This window comes from Lissotriton helveticus, chromosome 2_1 (assembly GCF_964261635.1).
Source record: "Lissotriton helveticus chromosome 2_1, aLisHel1.1, whole genome shotgun sequence".
NCBI classification, from domain to species: Eukaryota; Metazoa; Chordata; class Amphibia; order Caudata; family Salamandridae; genus Lissotriton; species Lissotriton helveticus.
In genome coordinates this window covers 244496980-244516561 of record NC_136059.1, presented here as the reverse complement: position 1 = coordinate 244516561, position 19582 = coordinate 244496980, and the positions used below count along the sequence as shown (strand labels likewise).

General features: G+C 40.5%; 1 protein-coding gene across 1 annotated transcript in view; it reads left to right on the top strand.

Moving 5' to 3' along the window:
- The window catches only part of EPG5 (ectopic P-granules 5 autophagy tethering factor), a 582198-nt gene that overhangs the window by 92527 nt on the left and 470089 nt on the right, over window positions 1-19582 (top strand). Inside the window, exons 4-8 of the mRNA XM_078674745.1 lie at window positions 4516-4652; window positions 7951-8058; window positions 8368-8441; window positions 10002-10107; window positions 18879-18993. Of these exons, the coding sequence (XP_078530871.1) occupies window positions 4516-4652; window positions 7951-8058; window positions 8368-8441; window positions 10002-10107; window positions 18879-18993 (540 nt within the window). The remainder of the gene's footprint in view (window positions 1-4515; window positions 4653-7950; window positions 8059-8367; window positions 8442-10001; window positions 10108-18878; window positions 18994-19582) is intronic.

Genomic DNA, 19582 nt, shown 5'->3' with positions numbered 1-19582 from the left:
GGCCATTGCTAAGGGCCCCATACATGGGGATTGTTCCCTAAGACCGTGACCTCTGTCTTCACGCTGTTTAGCTTGAGTGAGTTGGAACTCATTCAAAGGGAAATTCTTCTCAAGCATAAATTCAGAAATCCATTAGAGTTTCCATGAGCAGTCAACAAAGCAAAGATGATCTGCGTTTTGTCTGCATACAAGAATAAATAAGCAACAGCTTTCCACCACTTCTGCAAGAGGGTGGAGGTAGATTTAGAAAAGCGTCAGACTTAAGCACGAGCTCTAAGGCACGCCACAGGTGAGGTTGTGGGATTCTGATCTATCACTGCCTGAGAAGACCTGAAATGAGCGTTTTTCAAGAAACAAAGTCATCCAAGCTAGTACTGTGCCCTGCAAACTTAATGATGTGAACCTTTTCAGGAGAGTGGAGTGGGACCCCTTGTCAAAAGCTGCACTTGGATTTAGCTAAATCAGTGCAGCAATACCGCCGTCATCCAGGAGCCATCTATGATCTGTGACCCCTAGGAGGAGGGATTCTGTGGTTTGCCCCACCCTGAAGCCAGACTGAGATGGATGTAGACCATTGCACCCCTTCACAAGATTCATAATCTGCAATTGAACATGTTTCTCTAGGACCTTACTGAGAATAGACAGCATAGAAATAGGTCTAAAGCTAGACCACCAAGTGGGACCAAGGTTGGGCTTTTTTTTTAGCGGGGTAAGGCCATAGCATGTTTCCAAGCTGCTGTAATGCACCTTTCTATCAGTGAGGAATTCAGAACACTAACCACTTTTAGGAGTAAATTGTTGTCCAAAGATCTGAATATAGCTGGCCAGAGGGGGTCCGGAGGGTAAACCGATTTAATTGACAGTAGTATAGCCAAGAATTGTGAGAGGTCCAATAGGGGCAGCAATTCCATTCCCTGGTCCTCCAGGTACACGTTTGGTGGATTCTTCAGCCTCCCTGGGCTGTCTACCTCAGCACACCTGCAAATGTTTGTGCTGGTCTCCGGTGTGTCTACCTCAGGCACCTTGGGAGATGGAACTGAATGCGGGCCACCTAATTAATAAAAATGTTAGCCAATTTGTTGCACTGATTCTGGGACAGTAGAGGAGCAGGAGATATTGTGGAGGGTTTTGACTGTTTCTTGACCACATTAAACAACGTCTTAGGACAATTTTGGGAAGTGGCAATTTTATCGGAATAAAAAGCCCATCTGGCAACCTTGCAGATCTGGAGGTAACGTTTCGGGGCCAATTTGTACTTACTTTTAAGTCCTCATTGTATAATTTCCTCCACTCTCTTTCTAGGCCCTTGCAGCCTTTTTCCTCTAAGTGTAGAGTTTCACGGAACCATGGAGCATGATCAGGGTGGCAGAGATTTCCCTTCCTTTTAAGAAATATATCCATGTATTGGTGAGGAAGTGTCTCTCCTGAAGACCAGAATTAATGGGGTTACCCTGAATGGGGTATGAAACTTTATACCAGTGTTAAATATGATACAGTATAACAGTGCTTGGGTTCTAAAAGGCATGCAGAACATTCTTTCCTGTTGGGAAGAAATAAACATTTTTTTAGTATTTAATACGCTGTGAAGAGCATCATTTTGGTCCAGAATGTTTTAATTTAATAATACGTAAACCACAACATTTTACACATTTGTATTTTATGAATAGCTAACTTTTTATGTAGTACATTTGAATGGTTGTGTATCTCCCATGGTCTATTTATTTGTAAAAGGCACTTTCAACTACATGTTGTGCATGGTTGATGAGCACACAGAAGGATTTATAATGGTTGAGGTACAAATGTTGAGACATTTTAGTACAAATAGTAATGATTGCACAAGCACTACTATGTGCATACATTGAAAGGATGCAGCAAAGAACAGGTATCTACATTTTATATAGTTATACATCTTACAGGGACGAGTGGTTATGGTGGAAAAATGGAAATAAGATCTTCAGTAAGTCCAGAGTGAGGAAGTGGGCTTTGAGAATGTATTTGAGTACTTTTATGGAAAGGATATCCGACTGTTAGGAAGAGTGTGATGGAAGGATGGCAGGAGCCGAGATGCAGAAAAATAGAGAGTCTCAGTTTCTGAAGGGTTTAAGAGTGACGAATGGAGTACCAGGTAACTGTAAGACATCTTGATATTTTGGATTAGAGTTGTTATAAGAGGTGAAAGCGAGAAAGACTTGCATGTCACTGGTGTGAAGGTGATGCGAGAAGCTAAAAAGAGATTACCAATGGAGGTAGTTTCAGATAGATAACCGTATAGTGCCCCCCACTGATCCTGTGGGCACACTGACGGGTATATGTGGGCAGCAAGAGCAAGAACCCCAGCATTCAGAAAACAAGCAGTTTGAAAGGCAGCAAGAGAGCTATTCAAGACGTATTTTGAGATTCTCCACAAAATAAAGGTCAGGCCTGATTGACTTTGTTGAGATCCGCAGAGATTTAGAGGGGAGTAATGAAGTTGTTATGATGAGCAAGTTGGAGATCATGACAGTCATTTGCAGAGGAACGAATTTGGTGATAATAGTGAATTGAACAACGGTTGTAAGAGGACAGAAATTGGATGTGTCTGTTGACTGCAAGTTGTTTAAAGCTATTAGAAGAAAATGTGAGCTTGAGTGCTAGGCGATGGTTGGAGATAAGGGTAAAAGCAGCTTTTTTGTAAGGGTGAAACAAATACAGATTTCATACCGTTAGTTTAGGTACCAAATAGGAAGGAGAGGTTAAAGATTGAGTTGAAGTGAGATAGAATGCTACATAACAGAACACATGAGAACTGTGTTGGGGAAGAAGAGGTTAAAGAGGGTCATATGTTGGCAGAGGGAAGGATAGAGATGAGTTCAGCTGTGAATGCTGGAGTAAAGTGTCAATTCAAGGAGTATGTGAGAAGTGACAAGGGATGTATGGTGGATAAGGGATGTTGAGTAGCCCACCGAGTGTGTTTGTAAACACTTGACACACTATTGCCAAGAGTGTAAAAGCACATATTTTGGTGCAAGGGTCCAATTTCCAGAACTGGGGATGTGGCATTAATGGGGTAGAGGTTTGCAGATGATGGCAGAGTTAAAAGTGGAGAAAAGTATTTTGTTAAAGTTGTCATACTGAAGTCAAGTTGTCATGGTGAAAATGAATAGTATGATGCTAAAATATAGCATAGTTGTATTTGGGACGACATGTGGATCAGGGAGTATTCAAAGTGAGATGTTGGTTGGTGGAAGGGGAGCGAGTGATGTAGAGACAAGGATGAGGTCTAGTGATTTCTATGTGAGTGAAAGGGGTAATTGTTATTTTTTAGGGAGATGTCAGACAGAAGCTGGAAGGGGCGGGTGTTTAGAGAAGGAGGCTTTTTTCTTGATTAGAATGGAGTCAAGAATAGCAACAAAGAATCAAATAAAATACTGTGGTGCCACAATGACATTAAAAGACTACTATTTCTCAACTGAAAGGAACAATAATGGCAATAGCAATTTGTGAGTATGACTGCGCATGGGGACGATATGAAAGTGAGAATTGTTTAAGAAGATTCCTACACATCTGCTCTTCTGAGATGTTCTCAGGCAGTGAAGGAAAGTGGCAGTAGAGTTGAAAGTGACCCTTGTTGCGGTATCTCTTAGGTCTAACCTGGTGAGAGTCAAAGTAATTGATTCCGGTGTTTACGGACAGGGAATGATGCTGAACCAGTGAAGAGCTTAGCCTTAAATGTTTAGTGTTTGATGTACGTTTAATGACGATGACCTGTGTTCCATGTTTAGAAACAATTCAAGTCAAAGTTTCCTTGGGATCCACAGCATTATCAGCCCCCACTTTGGTTTCACACTCACAGTGCTTTTAGGTATGTCATATAGGTGATAAATTGACTATTGAATCAGAGTGTGAATTAAAATTGGCTTCAGTCATTTGTATTACATCTGTTTACACTTCTCCATGTTTGACGTATTGAACTCTCTAATTCATGATAAAGTGACCTAGTAATTTGTCCAGTATCCATACTACATCATCTTTCTCTGAAAAGCTGTGCAAAATCATTTAAAAATGAGGTTTTCATTTTCAGTCATATTTATTCCAATGTAGTAAAGTTTTCATTTTGCTTTCATTCCAATGTATATAATGTTTCAAATGTTCAATTTCATATGTATTAAGAATGCAAAGGTTGTAATCAAAATTGCTTTGCAAAGTAATATACATTGAAAAGATATTGTGAAATTTTAAATTTATGGGAGGAGAGCAGTGTTCACCTGACATAAAAAGGTGATCTGATTTTTTTGCTTCTGCTTCATTATGTTTCTTGTAGAGCTAAGTATTTTTCTACCAGTATTTTATTACAGTATTTCCTGGTCGTTACAATACTGTATTTTGCTGAATGGTAAAGTAACATTTTTGTCCTCTCTTAAAGGTGAGTTGCATGGCATTTTGTATACAATATCCTCTTACCACCCTTTTTAATATGACATTTACTACATGAGTCAATGGCATGCAGGCTGTAAATCTCTGTTCTGTTCTTTTCAGGTCCACAAAGACAAAGCAGTATTGGTTCAGATCTTGACCACCTGAAAGAATGCATCAGTGTGCTCTTTAGTTTCACGAGGAGAGTCATAGACGACGTTCAATTACAGAATGACATTCTTCTGTGGCTCCAGAAACTGGTATTTATTCATATACTATATAATAGATTTGACAGTATTTTCTAATATGTTTATTTTCAGATTTTCAATGACAGGGTGACGTACAATACATCAGTCAATAAAAGTACTGCATTAAGAAAGGATAGCTAAGTAGGATAAAGCGCCAAAGAAGTAGGTACTACTGATACTGTTTGGTACCTCACCCTGTGTTTGAATGGCATTCTTGCCGCTAAAAACAGGCCCCCATGCACACGTTGAACCAAATAACTCTCATAACAAACCTCCCCAGTCCCTGTTTCTACCTTCACTCTCCCACCCCCAGCTTCCAATCATATACAGAAATGGCACATTGGGATAAGCTCTCAGCAAAGGACAACAGGTTGTACCACTAAGTCAAATAATTATAATTAAACATGGATAGTCAAGGAAGAGAGCCCTGGATTATGTGCTTCCCTCATCCCTCCCCCGTCCCAATAATCACCAGCGTGTCAGACTCATCTGGGGGGTTCCAGCAGTATTCGTGTCATAGCTCCTTAGGCCAACTAGGCTTCAGCAGCCCTCTCGTGTTTTGTTTTCATATCTGCCTCTGCCCATTCAATAAGGTCCGGTTTCCAAGCCTCTACTTTGGGGGGCTGAGGGCTAATCCAATGGATGGCTATTCTCCAATTTGCCACAATGAGCCCCAGCAGCACATACCTCGTAATTCGTGTTTTTTATAGGATTATAGGAGAGGCACCCTAGCAGGCAACTAAGAATCCATCTGGGGATGTCCCAGCCAGTAACCTATTTAATGCAGGACACAACTTCTGTTCAAAGGGAGAAAGAGCTGTACAGTGCCATATCATGTGGAAAATATCTGCGGCCATGGTAGCGGAACAGGGACAACTGTGCCCTCTATCCGGGTGGATGGAGTGTAGAAATACCGTATGTACTATATTGTATTGGGTTTGCTTTAATCTTGTACAGATTGATACCTTTCAAACCCGGGCTTGAGTTTTTGACCAGTCCTTAGGGTTATGTGGTTATTATTGATCACCTACCATGCCTCCTCCACCCGAAGCTGCGGCAACGTCCGGTTATATATGTGTGTGAAGAGTCCGTCACCTCAGGCCATTCACAGCAATGTCACCAGTGTGTGCAAAGAGTCAGTAGCCTCAGGAAAGGAGAGCCACAGTTTGCGCGCCATGGCTGCTATTTTAGCATATTGAAAATTTGCCCCCCCTTCTACACCAAAAGATTCCGTGTGTTGACAGGATTACTGAGGATTGAGAATTCTTAAATTTTAAAAGAAATAAATGTTATAATTGTAGATCATTCGCCAAACAAATTGCAATCCCAACCACTTTATGAATGAGTGTTCATACATTAGAATTAGTGTCTTATATTTCTGTCATAGACACTGTACATTAAAACCAATATTATAGACTGTGAGGTCTTCAAACAGGTAATAGTTAAACAGTTTGCTATCTTTGAAATTTCAAGGTACAAATATGGTGGATAGCCCGTCTGCCAAATTACAAGTGCCTTATAGAATTTGGCACTTGTAATAAGGTGAAAGGTATATCCACCACGTTTTGACAGATTAGTCTGTCCAAATAAGGCCTTTTGTATGAAAACATCTCGTGGGCAGCCGCTATTCAATTGATGGAAGTACTTCACAAATCCCTCATACCAGTAAATGCTCACAGTTTGATATGAAGCCTTATGTAGTGCAGCCAGTTACAAAACATGTGTGTATCTCTGCATGGATTCGCTCACATTGGTTTAGTATCAATATCAAATTTTTCCTTATTATAAATTAATCTGTGAGTGTAATTTTGTAGAACAGCCTCCATCCCTCGGAAAATACAAACTTTGCCCTATTCCAGTTTGAAGTTTACTGTACTAGGCACTTAATAACTGCTAGCACTTTTTAGCTTGTGGTGCACAAGCTGGTGGACAGTATCTAGTTTAAATGTGTTTACTATGCTATGCACTTTATTACTGCCTATATCTAATATTAACTTTATATGTGTAATTATCATGTTCTGCTGCCTTTTCTAATGGTGAGCAAAGCATATTTGTTATCATGCATTTTATTGTAGCGTTGTTTGATTTTAGTCACACTATCATATGATGTGTTTTATGTATGTCTCTTCCTGGGCCTAAGTAGGACACATTTTCATATAGGTTCTTTTACGTGCAAGACTTTTTATGCTGATGCAATAAATCAAACTGGACTGAACCGAAATGTATTCACAATTCACACCTGTGAACTTAAGCTCATTAAATTCGAGGCTGAGTTTTTCTTGAAATGAAAGAAAGTATCCGATTACACTCTCTTTTTAAAACATGTTCTGCTTTTTTTAAAATTTCAGTGTAAAGGATCAGAAAGCCCTCCCCGTTCCATTTTTTCAGATGAATTTCACTACCAACTTTGAACAACATTCCACATGCTTCAGATTAAGCAACACTAGATTTAGTTTTATTTTCTTTTTAATTGTGATGCTGTTGCTAAAGTTTGGTTAAATATTGTGTACACCCCTGAAATCTACCTTCTGAAAATTCTCATACTTAAATGACTTGTATTTTATGATGGATTTTTCATACAAAGTTCACATGTAATTTAGAACTGGTGGTTTCCTTCTTGGGTTCTTTAATCAATCCTGGATTTTGAGCATCTGTTTTTGTGTGTTTATTTTACTAAGAGGAAACTATAATCTCTAAAGACCCTGGGCATAGCTGTCTTTAATATACCAATATGAATCAAAACAAACATTAAGTCGGTGTGACATTTGTTCACAGTGATGAATATTAAACTTGGCAGACGTTATTCTATATCTTCATGGAGGCCCTTACCACATTTGCATTTGCAGAAAAATCTAAATGGAACATCTATATCAATACCAATGGCACTTTAAATGAGCAAAGGGTTACGTCTTGTTAGGAATGCAAAAAACAAATACTTAAAGTAGTAGAAGCAAAATTGTTATTCAGTAGGATAATACAGAAACTCATTCGTTCCACACTGTGCTGTCCCATAGATCACACATTAGTGACTGCCATCTGCAGGTACCATTTCGACTGGAAAATAGCAGTAACCCAGTGTGATGTTAACATTTTTCTAAAAAAGCTTCCCTTTTTTTTTATCTTGTCTTCCCATGAATCCACACATTGCTTTGAAAATGCCTTCCTTTTTTAAATTTGGTCTTCCCATGAATCCAACCCATTGTGGACTTCAGCTTGGTTCTTGGAGTATGCAGGCAATGCTAAGAGCAATGCTAAATATATCAGATGGGCATTGGAAATGGAGGTTTGATGTGTATTTTCCTTGTTTTAGGTATCTGTCTTGCATAAGGTTGGCTCTCCTGGGGACCATATGTTTGTGTTGAACCATATCCTACGTTGTCCGGCAGGTGTCAAAGAATGGGCCAGTCCCTTTGTTCAGGTACCCTCAGCAGCTGCTGCCTAAATTATTTTGTTCTGTATATTAATTGGAAGTTAAACACAACAATAGAATTCTGTTGTCAATAAAACAATTTGTGAATTTTGAGAAAGTTTATTTTTTCCTGTACACAATGATTTAATATACAGCTTTTATAACATTGTATATCTACCCTCTGCAAAAACAGAAAAAAAGACCGAAACTAGTAGACTAAAGTAGATGAAGGATATGTATTTATTCCTACTCCTTCGCTGAATGTTTATTGTGATTATTGATACTCTGACCTGTAGTGTTTTCTCACATTTATTTTAGATCAGGCTATCTACAAACCCATCTGGGATCTTCCATTTTATGCAGTCTCTGGCATTGCTTATGTCTCCTGTAAAGTAAGTTGCCTGTTTCAAAATGTCTGCTTTTATAACTAGTACCTAAAAAATATGCATGTTCTTGTCATCTGAATTAATCTCCCCCTCTCTCTATTTATATACACATGCACGCGCACACACACACACACACACACACACAAACTACTTTGCGATATAAGTTTCTAAAAATGTATTCTTTTAATTGCAGGACTTCAATGAAAAATCACTATAGTGTCACATGGAAACATCTGTAGTAGCACTTTTGAAATTAAGAAAGCCTCTTTGATTTACCCTGGCCTATACATTATATCGGATTTGGTGGTTCCAATGAGAAAATAAATTCTAGACGCAATGAGATGATTTTTTTTGTATAACTTGTTTCTTATCCATCCATCCCTTCAAGCACTAGTTATGTTCTACCAAAAACTCAGAATGTATCTTTTTATTCTTGATTAAATATTTTTATATCTGGCATTATGTACTCTTCATATTGGATACATAAATCAACAAATCTACAGCCTTGCCCATACTGACTTAGGGCAATCTGTCCCTAGAACCATCTAGTAAAAAAAGGCACTAGTACAACTAGCGCTTAATGGGTGCTGGTTACCAGTATATGTAGCTCTTTCATATGGGCAAATATAGACGTTGACAACTCAAAGGCCTGTAATTGAGTTTATAGTAGATTACATTAAGGTTAGACTACATCCACAAATTAAGTACACAAAAAGGCCATTGGATTTAATTTCTACAGGCCAGACCATTATAAATGAAATTTAACAAAACTCTAATACAAGTACCTAATATTTGTTAAATAATAAATATCCCTATGTGTGAAAGACACAGAAAGAATAATTTCTTATGACATAGTTTGTAGGTAAATGCACTTTTTTCAGTAGATTACTTCCCTGGTACGTGGTTGCATACAGCATATGTATCTTTGTCAGGATTAAACCAATCACCTGAATGTTTCAACCGATGTTACTACTGGCGTTCCTCTGATGCAAAGAATCAATTTCTATTTGTTCTGTGAAGTTCATGGGCTATTCATTTTGCCAAACGCAAACCTTTCTACCAATAGGTCAGTTTGTAAATAAGGAATCAGAGTGGGTTACAAAATGATCTGCTTAATGGATATTAATTATGAATGTATACATGTATAATGTTAGAAATATTAATTAAGAAGATCTCAAATTGCAATGTACACCGATTTACTATAAAGACAGGAATTGTGACTTGCAAGAGGCAGTAAACCACCATGCTTGTTTTTGCATTGGAAATTTTTAATTTTTTTTTATTCCAGGCCTATATCCTTAAAAGGAACTGGGCTGCTTCTGTGAGAGCAGGCAGTGGTCTAGTGTAAATCAATTTCTAACTTTTCAGTGTTTGCAGTCAGGACTACAGTCACAAACCATTGACGGAAACTCGCTAGGATTTATGGAATCAGTGGATTTGCAACCTTTAAAATCTGGCCCTTGATTCATTAATGAAGAGGTTGTGAGTCAAGGTTGTATTGTGTTTGGAGGCAATACAGCTTGAATGGAATGTTATCACAACCTTCTTTTATTTTGTTTCACACAGAAACCGTGCAAACTTTTTGTGTCATATGAAGCCAAGTGAAAAGAAAAGCTCCACGTCTGGGAATGAATCTGGAAATTGGACGCTTGTGGATGAGGGCGGTGAAGAGGTATTGTTTAATTTGTCGTCTATGCAAATGTAGGATACATTAATATGGCATGGCTGCTGCAAAGAAGGACACATTATCATAAGCATTAATTAATTGTCAGCAAACTGGAACCCAAGTACAATGTTTTTTTAAAACATTTAAATGTATTAATCCATTTGAAACTGTTACTACTACTCGTTGCTGGATGTAAAGTGTATGTATTATAATATTTAAGGTATATGAGCAACATTTAGGTACATGGGCAAATAGTGCCCATGGATTTTATCCAAAACAATTTGGTCCACATTTGTCCGGTTGTGAGGATTGTGGTGTAATATATGGTATGGCTGTGTGACCTTACCATGTAATACCCTCAGTCATGCTTGTTTGTAAAAACTTTAGTCAACCCTGGGTATCTGTGTCTTCAAGCAGCAAAGCTTAAACAAAGAAACTAGTGTAAAGCATTTAGATGAATCAAACAACAAAATAAGAAAGCTACACAACACGAAAGAAATCTGACAACTTTATAAAAATTGATTATATTTTTATGATTTTTTTGAGACATCAAGATGAGCAAAATCCACCTGAGTGTTGCGGAGATATACATTTTAAAGTAAAACGTAAATCCCAAGTTTTTAGTCCAAACAAGCATTGGTAACCGTAAAATCTAGAAACTTTTGAAAAGTTTGAAAGAGGTGTTTGCCTACTCCAGCTTCAGTGGAACGACCATATCCGGTAGGTAGAAGTTCAGAAGAGCCGACTAAGGAGTATTTGGACAATTACCTAGTCACCAAAGCATTCTCAAGTCCAGTTCTACAATTTACTTCAATACTTCAGTAGACTTTTATGGAGTGGCTCTGATGCTGGGGATGCAGGATGTTGAGGATGTTCTGGGGGCTGTACGGTTAATAGGGGTATCCTTGCCGTTAATCCTCAGCCCATGGATGAGGTTGGCAATTTTAGCAATAGAGGTTGGGCGCCTTTAAATCCTCTAAAAGACAGTAGAAGGCCAGTTGCTGCTATGCTACTGGTCTCCGTACACCGCGGGTTCTGTGGTACCCTTTGTTGGAGGCTTGTATCCCTTGGGGATGACCAATCCGGATTTAGAAGACACTCTAGGGCCCTACGGATTTGGCTGAAACTTTTTGCCGCTGAGAATTGTTCTCTCTAGGGTTCCCAGCAGCGGTTGTCGACAATTCCAGGAGTGTGGCTACTAACTTGCCGGATGGGGCTTTGATAGCCTTGGTGCTGGTTCTAGGGCTATCATCAAATCAAATGGAAGGGTTACTGTTCTGGAAGAAACGGTGGGGGGTAACCGTTCCGGAAGGAAAAAGACAAAAGATAGATGTATGGGCTCTGGACAGGATGTCTAGGGCAGTCCTCCGGACTGTCTTTTGTTTCCCTCACACACACCAAGGGATGCCATGCTTCATCATCGGGCGGGTGCTCCTCATCAGGCTGGTGCTGCAATGTTCTAAGGATCCCCCGATGGGTCACTTTAGCGGAGATCTTTTATTTTTACCGACGTCTGATTAGTGCAATGTTGTTCGAGGGGGTGGCTGTGATATGTGAACTGGAGTGAGTTAAAACTGATTAGGGAATGTCAATCAGCCTTTGATATGTAGACTTCCCTACCAGGTTAAAAAAACAGAATAGGTTAGTGCTACTGAGGGGTTATGAGGTACCCAAGTAGCTCAGTGTTTATAAGTGATGTAAAATCGGGTCTACATGTTTCGCGTCTTCGTGGTCTGTAAATGATCTGTGGCACTTCTTCAGGACCAAATGGGTAATAGGTCTACCCCACACTCAAATCATTACAAGTGGTCCCCCCCCCTCTAGAAGGGAGGAACCTACTTGTTCATAATTAAAATGGTCGTCCAACCCAGTGAATCGATCGGTTAGTGCCTCAATCAGTCTGGGTAGAGGTGGCACAGCACCAGCCCGACGAGGAGTACCCACCCAATGATGAAGCATGACACCCCTAGGGGTGTGTGAGAGAAATATGAGACGGTCCTGTGGGCTACCCTTGACGCCTGTCCAGAATCCTATACATCTATCCTTCGTCTTTTTCCTTCAGTGACAGTAACCCCCAATTTGACTTGATGATATTCTTGGAACATGGGTACTGGACCTTTATTTGCTCCTAGTCCCCCCTCTCTTTTTTGGATTACACTGGTTCCAGGACGTCAGCCAACTGTCACTACTTTGTTCTGGAGCTCAGGAACGTCTTTTCCTCGAGCCAGGTGTCACAGGTGCAGTCCACTCTTCACTAGCCCAAGGTGGGGCAGGTGAAATCCAGCAGATGGTGCAACCTTTCTTGCCGCGTCCAGGAGTCAGCAGGGTAGTCCTTATTCAGTCCTGTCTCCAGTTCCGGTGAGATTTGAGGTGCAGTGAAAATGTGTGTGGCATCTCGCAATCCCAGACTGCACTATTCTGTCCACTCCCAAGATGTATGAACACTTCTTTGGATGTTAAGAGCTACACACCCATGTGAAAATTGGTTTGAGCACTGGTCTCCCCTCCCTGTCCCTGCTGCCAGCCAGTCTATCTGAACAAAAGGGCAGCCCTTCAGGATTGTTATTGCCATTTGCCCACCAAAAGCAGCTTTGCCTTTGAAGCTCACCTTTTCGTTCCACACCCTAAGTGGCTTCCTGCAAAAGGAGAAGGGTGAGGGGTGTAACACCTCACTCTGTAGCAGGCTACTATTGGTCCTGAGCCGGGGAGTCATTCATGTTCACCCTACTCCCTAGGGGGGCGGAAGGCAGTCGGGTGATCAGCAACCATGTGAGGCCACTGAACAACTGGGTTACAGAGTGCTAACTTTCTAAAAGTTGCTTTTCCTTAAATGTGACATTAAATTCGATTTGGGCATCTTGTGGATATCCGAAAAATCTGGCCTTTGAGAACAACATGGTTACCATAGGTTTAGATAAAACTGGCATCAAGAAGAGGTTCCTATAGTCACAATCTGACGACTGAAGCTGAGCTAAATTTTCACAGTGTCCATGTATAAGATTAATTCACACAGTATTTCTTTTAATTGAGACTTCTAGCCACATAGTCCTCCCCTTTTGAATATTCTCCATGCATCAGACTGGATCCAGAAACTTTTCCACAGTATCGAGTTGTGCCTGGACGTGGTGCCATGTGGCTCTGCACTGACGCTGTTCCGCTCCGGAAGTGACATATGGACCTTATATAGGCACCACTCCTGCTCGCTGATCTCAGTCCCATTTTTGTACGCCACCAGACATGGATCCAGAGCTTCTCACTTCTCTCTTCTCTCAGAGACTCATACCGCCACAAAAATATTTTTCAGTGTGCTAGGGATATCACCCTCTTAGACTAAACGTTTTAAACTCTGTAAGGACTGTCGCAAACGGATGTATGTGACAGATCCTCAACAGGTATATCTATGTTGTCTGAGTTCAGGCCATGACCTCCAGAGACTGCACATTGATGATCCTGTAGGCCATCAAGGAACACAATGCAAACTTTTATGTTGCCAAACTCAAGAAGTTGCTGTGTTGGGACGGCTCCTAGTCCAATTCTCGATGCCATTGCCACAGTTAGTAGTACTGCTCTAGAGGTTGTCTTTGTCACACTCCAAATCCTCTCATAAGAGTAAAAACCACAAGAAGTCGAAGTGTAGTTCTGCTTCTGTGCTTTATCTTGAATTCCTCTGCCGCTCCTTTGGACCCAATTGAGCTGAGAGGCCCTCCACCTGGGCTACCTTAGGCGAGGTGTTCCCCTTCATCAGCTGGACCTTATGAGCCACTCCCACCCTTGGCTCCAGTTCCAACGCTGCCCAAACCCACGTCACGCCCAGGTACCCAAATGTCTATGCTGAACTTGCTTCCCAAGGAGGCAGTTCCGATTATCCTCCAACGCCGGCCGACTGTGAACGACACTCCCCCTGAATCCGAACGAGGCGCCAGCTCTTGAACTTTCATGTGGCAAGCAACATTCATTGCGTTCTCTCTTAGGCACTGATTCCGATGGGTATGACTTGCAGGAGGGAAGGTAAGTAACTTGTTCTCTATTGTTTTATCACATTGATGCCAAGACAAATGTTAATAAACCTAACCATTCACAAAATAGCAATGCTCAACATTGAGTGAGAAATGTAACAAAGCTATAATTGGAAATATCGTGAATTAATAATTGGTCTCTGTGACAGTAATCCACATGTGGCCATAGTGAAAATGAAGCCATTGTTCCAGTTTTAAAGAACATTGTGAAATTTTCATTTAATTATGACCTAGACAGGACTAGTGTTGATGAAAAAGTGCAGTATAATTCAGTAACATTGTTCCTGTATCTGAAAACATATTTATTTTCTCATCCATCAAACTTAATCGGAATGCAGAAATCTACATACTGGTTTTCAAGAAATTCTGGTGTGGCAGTCGCCACAATGTTTATACAATTTTGTTAAATGACATGCACATAAATAGCTACAAGAGATTGCTTCTGTACAATTACTTATGATTTTAGCTTGCTCTCCTAGGCATTCAGTTTGTGATTCCTTCTCCAGGATTCCTTTTGAAATTCAGTAAATCCTAATTTGCCTTTTCTGATGTTATTAGCATCCACGACCCAAATTCAAATGCAAGTGCAACTGTAAAAAAACTGAACTAACATCTCCATTTGCATTAATTGCTGAGTGCAATTTGATAAAATAGGCCTAACACTCGTCCTTCAAGTGAATGGTTCCATTAACAGAATAAACAGTAAAAGGGCAGATTGGACCATTGCCTTGTACCTTTCCCAATATACATATTTAGTTTTTTACTCCCCCCCCCCCCCAGGGCCTTGCAGAAGCAAGAAAATGCAATTAAGAAATGGTCATTCCAAACGAGATTAATCAATATTTGCCAGTGTTATGAGATATGTGCCTCTTTCAAATAGATCTAGTCTGGTCTATATGTATTATTCCCTAGGACAAGCAGCAAGATTAGGTGATAGGCTACGCAATGAAAGAATTTAAGAATAAGGATTTTACCTGCTTTATGTGTCCGGTGTAAACCTCCAAGTTATTGGCTTGTATGAAATTGAATTCTGTTTTATTAGCCACAGCTTGCCTATTTATTTAGTCCATCTCCACATCTTTGTAAAAGTTTCCACAAAGGTGGCCTTTAAATTTGTTTAGGGTCAGGGCATGACAGACAACATAGATGTATTTGCTATGGTCAGCAATAGACATTTGTTCCCTTTAAATTTATTTCTTGAAAGCAGGCTATATAGACCTTTAAATGTTCAGCAAATTGTCCTCCTCTTTTCTTGGGATGTATTTATCTTATCATTGTATGAGATGGTAGTTTCCATTTGCTGGCGGGTCATAGTTACCTTTAAAGACTTATTGTACAGTCAGCACGCTAACTGTCATTTCAGTCTGGATGGAAACTGTTATACTTCTTTCGGCTCAGGATCGTTACTTTTGTCAGTTCTTCGAGGATTAACATACACTCTGGAAAAATACACATGCATTCAAAGTCAATACAAATTACTCAGAAACTAATTTACTCTTCACACATTTCCTTCCTCCCTTCAGAATCCTAATTGGAGAGGCTGCTATTAAATGACTGCCATCTCCTCTAACTGAATTATACCAATTCTTCAAGCTTGTCCAAGGCAAAATGGTCCCCAGAGAGACGGACAACATAATAGCCATGTACTACATAGAGAAACAGGGTGGTCTCACTCCCCCAGCTGTCCGTGCACCAGGCAATCTGCAACAAGATCCATGTGTTAATGGAGCACTTACCAGAGGTGGACAAGGAGGCCTATAGATCTGGCAAGTAGGAAGCATCAACAAGTTCTCAAGGAGGAACTCCACCTAAATATCTACTTCTATCAGATGAAACCCCCAGCAATCAACGCGTTCATCACCCCATCAAATGCAAAATGCCAAAGCTTCAGATCCAGGTAGCCACATCAACAGTCAACATATGAACTATTCAGGGATATTTACCTACACTTCCCTCCACTTGGATGCTAATGACAAGGGTAACTCGTCATGGAGTGCCCATTCATTTCAATGGAAATTACATGAAACCGTTGGACAATCTATAGCATCCAAGTGGTTAACTACTCATCCTGTGCGTAGTAAGGTAGATGAATCAGGTGTCCATGATCATCATTCTAGGAGTACCTCCTGGGCCAGACAGCCCTGGTCCATTAGTCCCCATGAGGAGTCACTGATCAGGCTCAACCTTCTCATGCAACAAGATGGCCAGATTAGACACCCAGATCCCATGCTGCTCAATCTAGACATTTAGCCATAAAGGACTTGGAGTTGATGAGTGTATAACCATACTTCACGAAGCTCTGAGCCTACTGCACATGGTTTCTTTGGAAGACATTTCTCCACTATTGCATGTCAAAAGAGCTTGAATCTCAAGTTCCAGTTTAAATGTCTTCACTTAGCCACTGTTGTGACATACATGCAGAATAGGCAATGCTCATTGCTCTTCAAAATCCCCTTGTGGATAAGGTGTACATGGAGGGACTTAGCAGGGTAATACCCCCTCAAACACCTCCAGCCCCTGTATGCAACAGAAACTTAGTTCTCACAAGGCTTTTGGATCACTATTTGAACCCTTCCACTCTTGCAATCTAATATTTTCAATCCTGAAAAGTGGCTTTCTTAGTATCTATAACCTTTCTCAGACGCATCAGGGAGTTATAAACACTCACAAGAAATAATCCAAAGTCCGAGCCCAAGGTAGTCTCACTTTTCCACATCAACCAGACTATTGAGCTGCCCTTTTTCTTTCCCTTACCACATTTCATAGCAGAAAGGGCCTTTCAAACCTCGAGTCAAGTAAGCACTATTGTATTGTATTGGATGGTGGTAATGCCCTACTCCTTGGCCTTCCAGACTTCACACTGGCATCCCTTAGGGGCATCCTAAAAGCAGTAGTATGACTCATCCAGGTTCCACAGAAATATGTTCAAATCACCCCGAACCTGATGGAACTCCATTGGCTACCCTTGCCCGCCGCACCATCTTCAAATCCAGCTGCATCATTTACAAAGCAATGACTGCCAGCACCCCGCCTATATTGCAGACAAGCTCACGATCTCTAGTGGTTCTGAGTACACCCACAGCCAGAACACCATCAGACTGGGGACTACGTAGTGTAAAAAGAACAAACAAGACAACAGGCCTTTCCCATATATGTATCCTGGATGTAGAACTACATTCCCAAATCCACCAGGACTGTCTCAGCACTGCTTCAATTTACGAATAAGTTGAAGACTCATGTCTTTAAAAAATCACCACATCAAAATGTATTAACCGTGTCCACAAATTGGCTTCCTCTCCTATTATTCGTTGACTTTAAACTTGCCTTTGACCCTGTATAGGACTCTGCTGCCCTTTGGCTAGGTTTGCGCTACAGAAATAATTTGTACATACAAAAACATATACATACATATTGACAGGACTAAACCCTTCCTCAAGACTAACCAACTCTTAGTAGATTTTGCTAACGTCTACAAAGGTCACCCAATTTCCATGGTGGACACTGGAAGGTGGATTGACAAACTTGCTATGCCAAAGCTAAATGTGTAATCACCGTACCTTCCAGGTTACACTCTACATGCAAATAGTGGGTGACATGGCTTCCCTAGATAGCATCCTATTAGCAGACATCTATTAGCATACATCTTATACAAGGCAGTGAACTGGCCAACCCCACTCACCTTGACAAAGCACTGCTGTTTGGACATACTAGCCCTTCAACAGCTGTGAGTATCCAAATTGTATTTAGAACATTGTTTGAAACATCTTCATCATCTGTCCGCTAGCCACTGCCTAGGAAGAAACTGCTTTACAGTTAATGCCTTAGAATTAATGCAGAGCTTGTGTATCTACAGCCGTACATAATACGAACGAAAATGTTTCTTGCCCTGTAAGCATCTGTTTCTAGCATGTAGAGCTGTAGATTCACATGCGATTACCCTTCTGTTTAGTTTTCCCACTCTTCACTTGTATAGCAGCTTGTAATGCATTTGGCAGCCCATAGTAGTGGGACTGTACTCTCCACCTTCACCACTCAACCCCCTGAGTGGAACACAATCTTGGGTGGAGTTGGTGCCCATACACATCCTGTGACCTGAAAAGCTTCAGAAGAAAAGCAATTTGTGATGTTCAGCTCTAGATTGCAGAAGCAGGTGAATCTACAGCGCTACCGGCTACAAACAGATCCTTACTAGGTAAGTAAAAATGTCCTATTGTTAATCAAAGCAACATGATTTCGTGGTCAGAAGTCAAAGCATGACTTCTCAGATCAAACTTATTTTCAGTCTTCTGTTGTTTTACTGTTGCAGTGCTCTCCTAGATCACTTCGTGTCACCATATCAGTTTTGAAATATTGGAAATTTGCTGCAAAGAGCTCAATCCCCCAGCAAGAGATATATTTATCATGTGTGATTTACATATTTGCATTTGCATTTTATGTTTCCCTTTTACATGTTTAGTAGATAATACTTTTGAAAATGTAAATATGTAATTGTTGGCATTGGTAAAAATCGCACTTTAGTAGACTATTGAATAAAAAACACAAGTTCTGGAGGGTATTATAATTAATTTCCAAAGAAGCGATTTCGCTTGTTTGTTCTTTTGCTTGCATGTAAAGAAAGTCTAGAATGTCCCAAAGCATTGGGGGCAGAGAAGAAATCCATTGAATAAAATATCCTTGGATTCTCTATGTTCCTCAAAATGTTTATTGTGTGATACAAATTACATGTAAATGTTAAACTGACTTATCTCTTTATGTATGGAGGATGAAGATCCAGAGAGCAGTTGGATTCTTCTTACAGAAGATGACCTGATTTCACTTTTATCCCAGTTTCCCTTCGATGAACTTTTTAAGCACTTACTTGGATTCAATTCGAAGGGTAAGTTGATGGCTCTAGAATTCAGAAAAATATGTTTCTCTAAGACTATAACGAAATCTCTACTTTACATCCTTGCGGCTGAAATACTGATCTTTGATCCTGGAGGGCTGTGGCCAAATGTAATATAGACATGCTATGGGTTTGCTTAGCATGTGTGGTCCTTGCATTGTGCTGGAATTATCAATCCAGCACGTCAGAGTGGCCACTTGCAAGCAGTGGTAGAAGGGATGAACTGCTGCAAATTTAGAGAAGTAAGTAGAGAAGGAACAGCAGATCTACATCCCTGCATTCACAAGGCATTAGTATTGCAGCAACTATCTTTTAATCAGACAGTGGTCACAATGTATTGAAAACAGCAGCACCTACTGACATGAACATTGGTGTGGTGCATACAACAGTTCATCAGACCCTTTTCTCTTCCCTATGTTGCCTGCAGCCGCTACTCGCACTGTAGAAGCCTCTCCCCCATAGGTACCACTTGGTGAAGGTTTACAGACTCACGAGGGCACTGATAGTCTTTCCGTGCACAGGTTTGAACCCATTGGGGGGTGGTTTATTCAAGAGTTAATAAATACTAAGTACATAATGT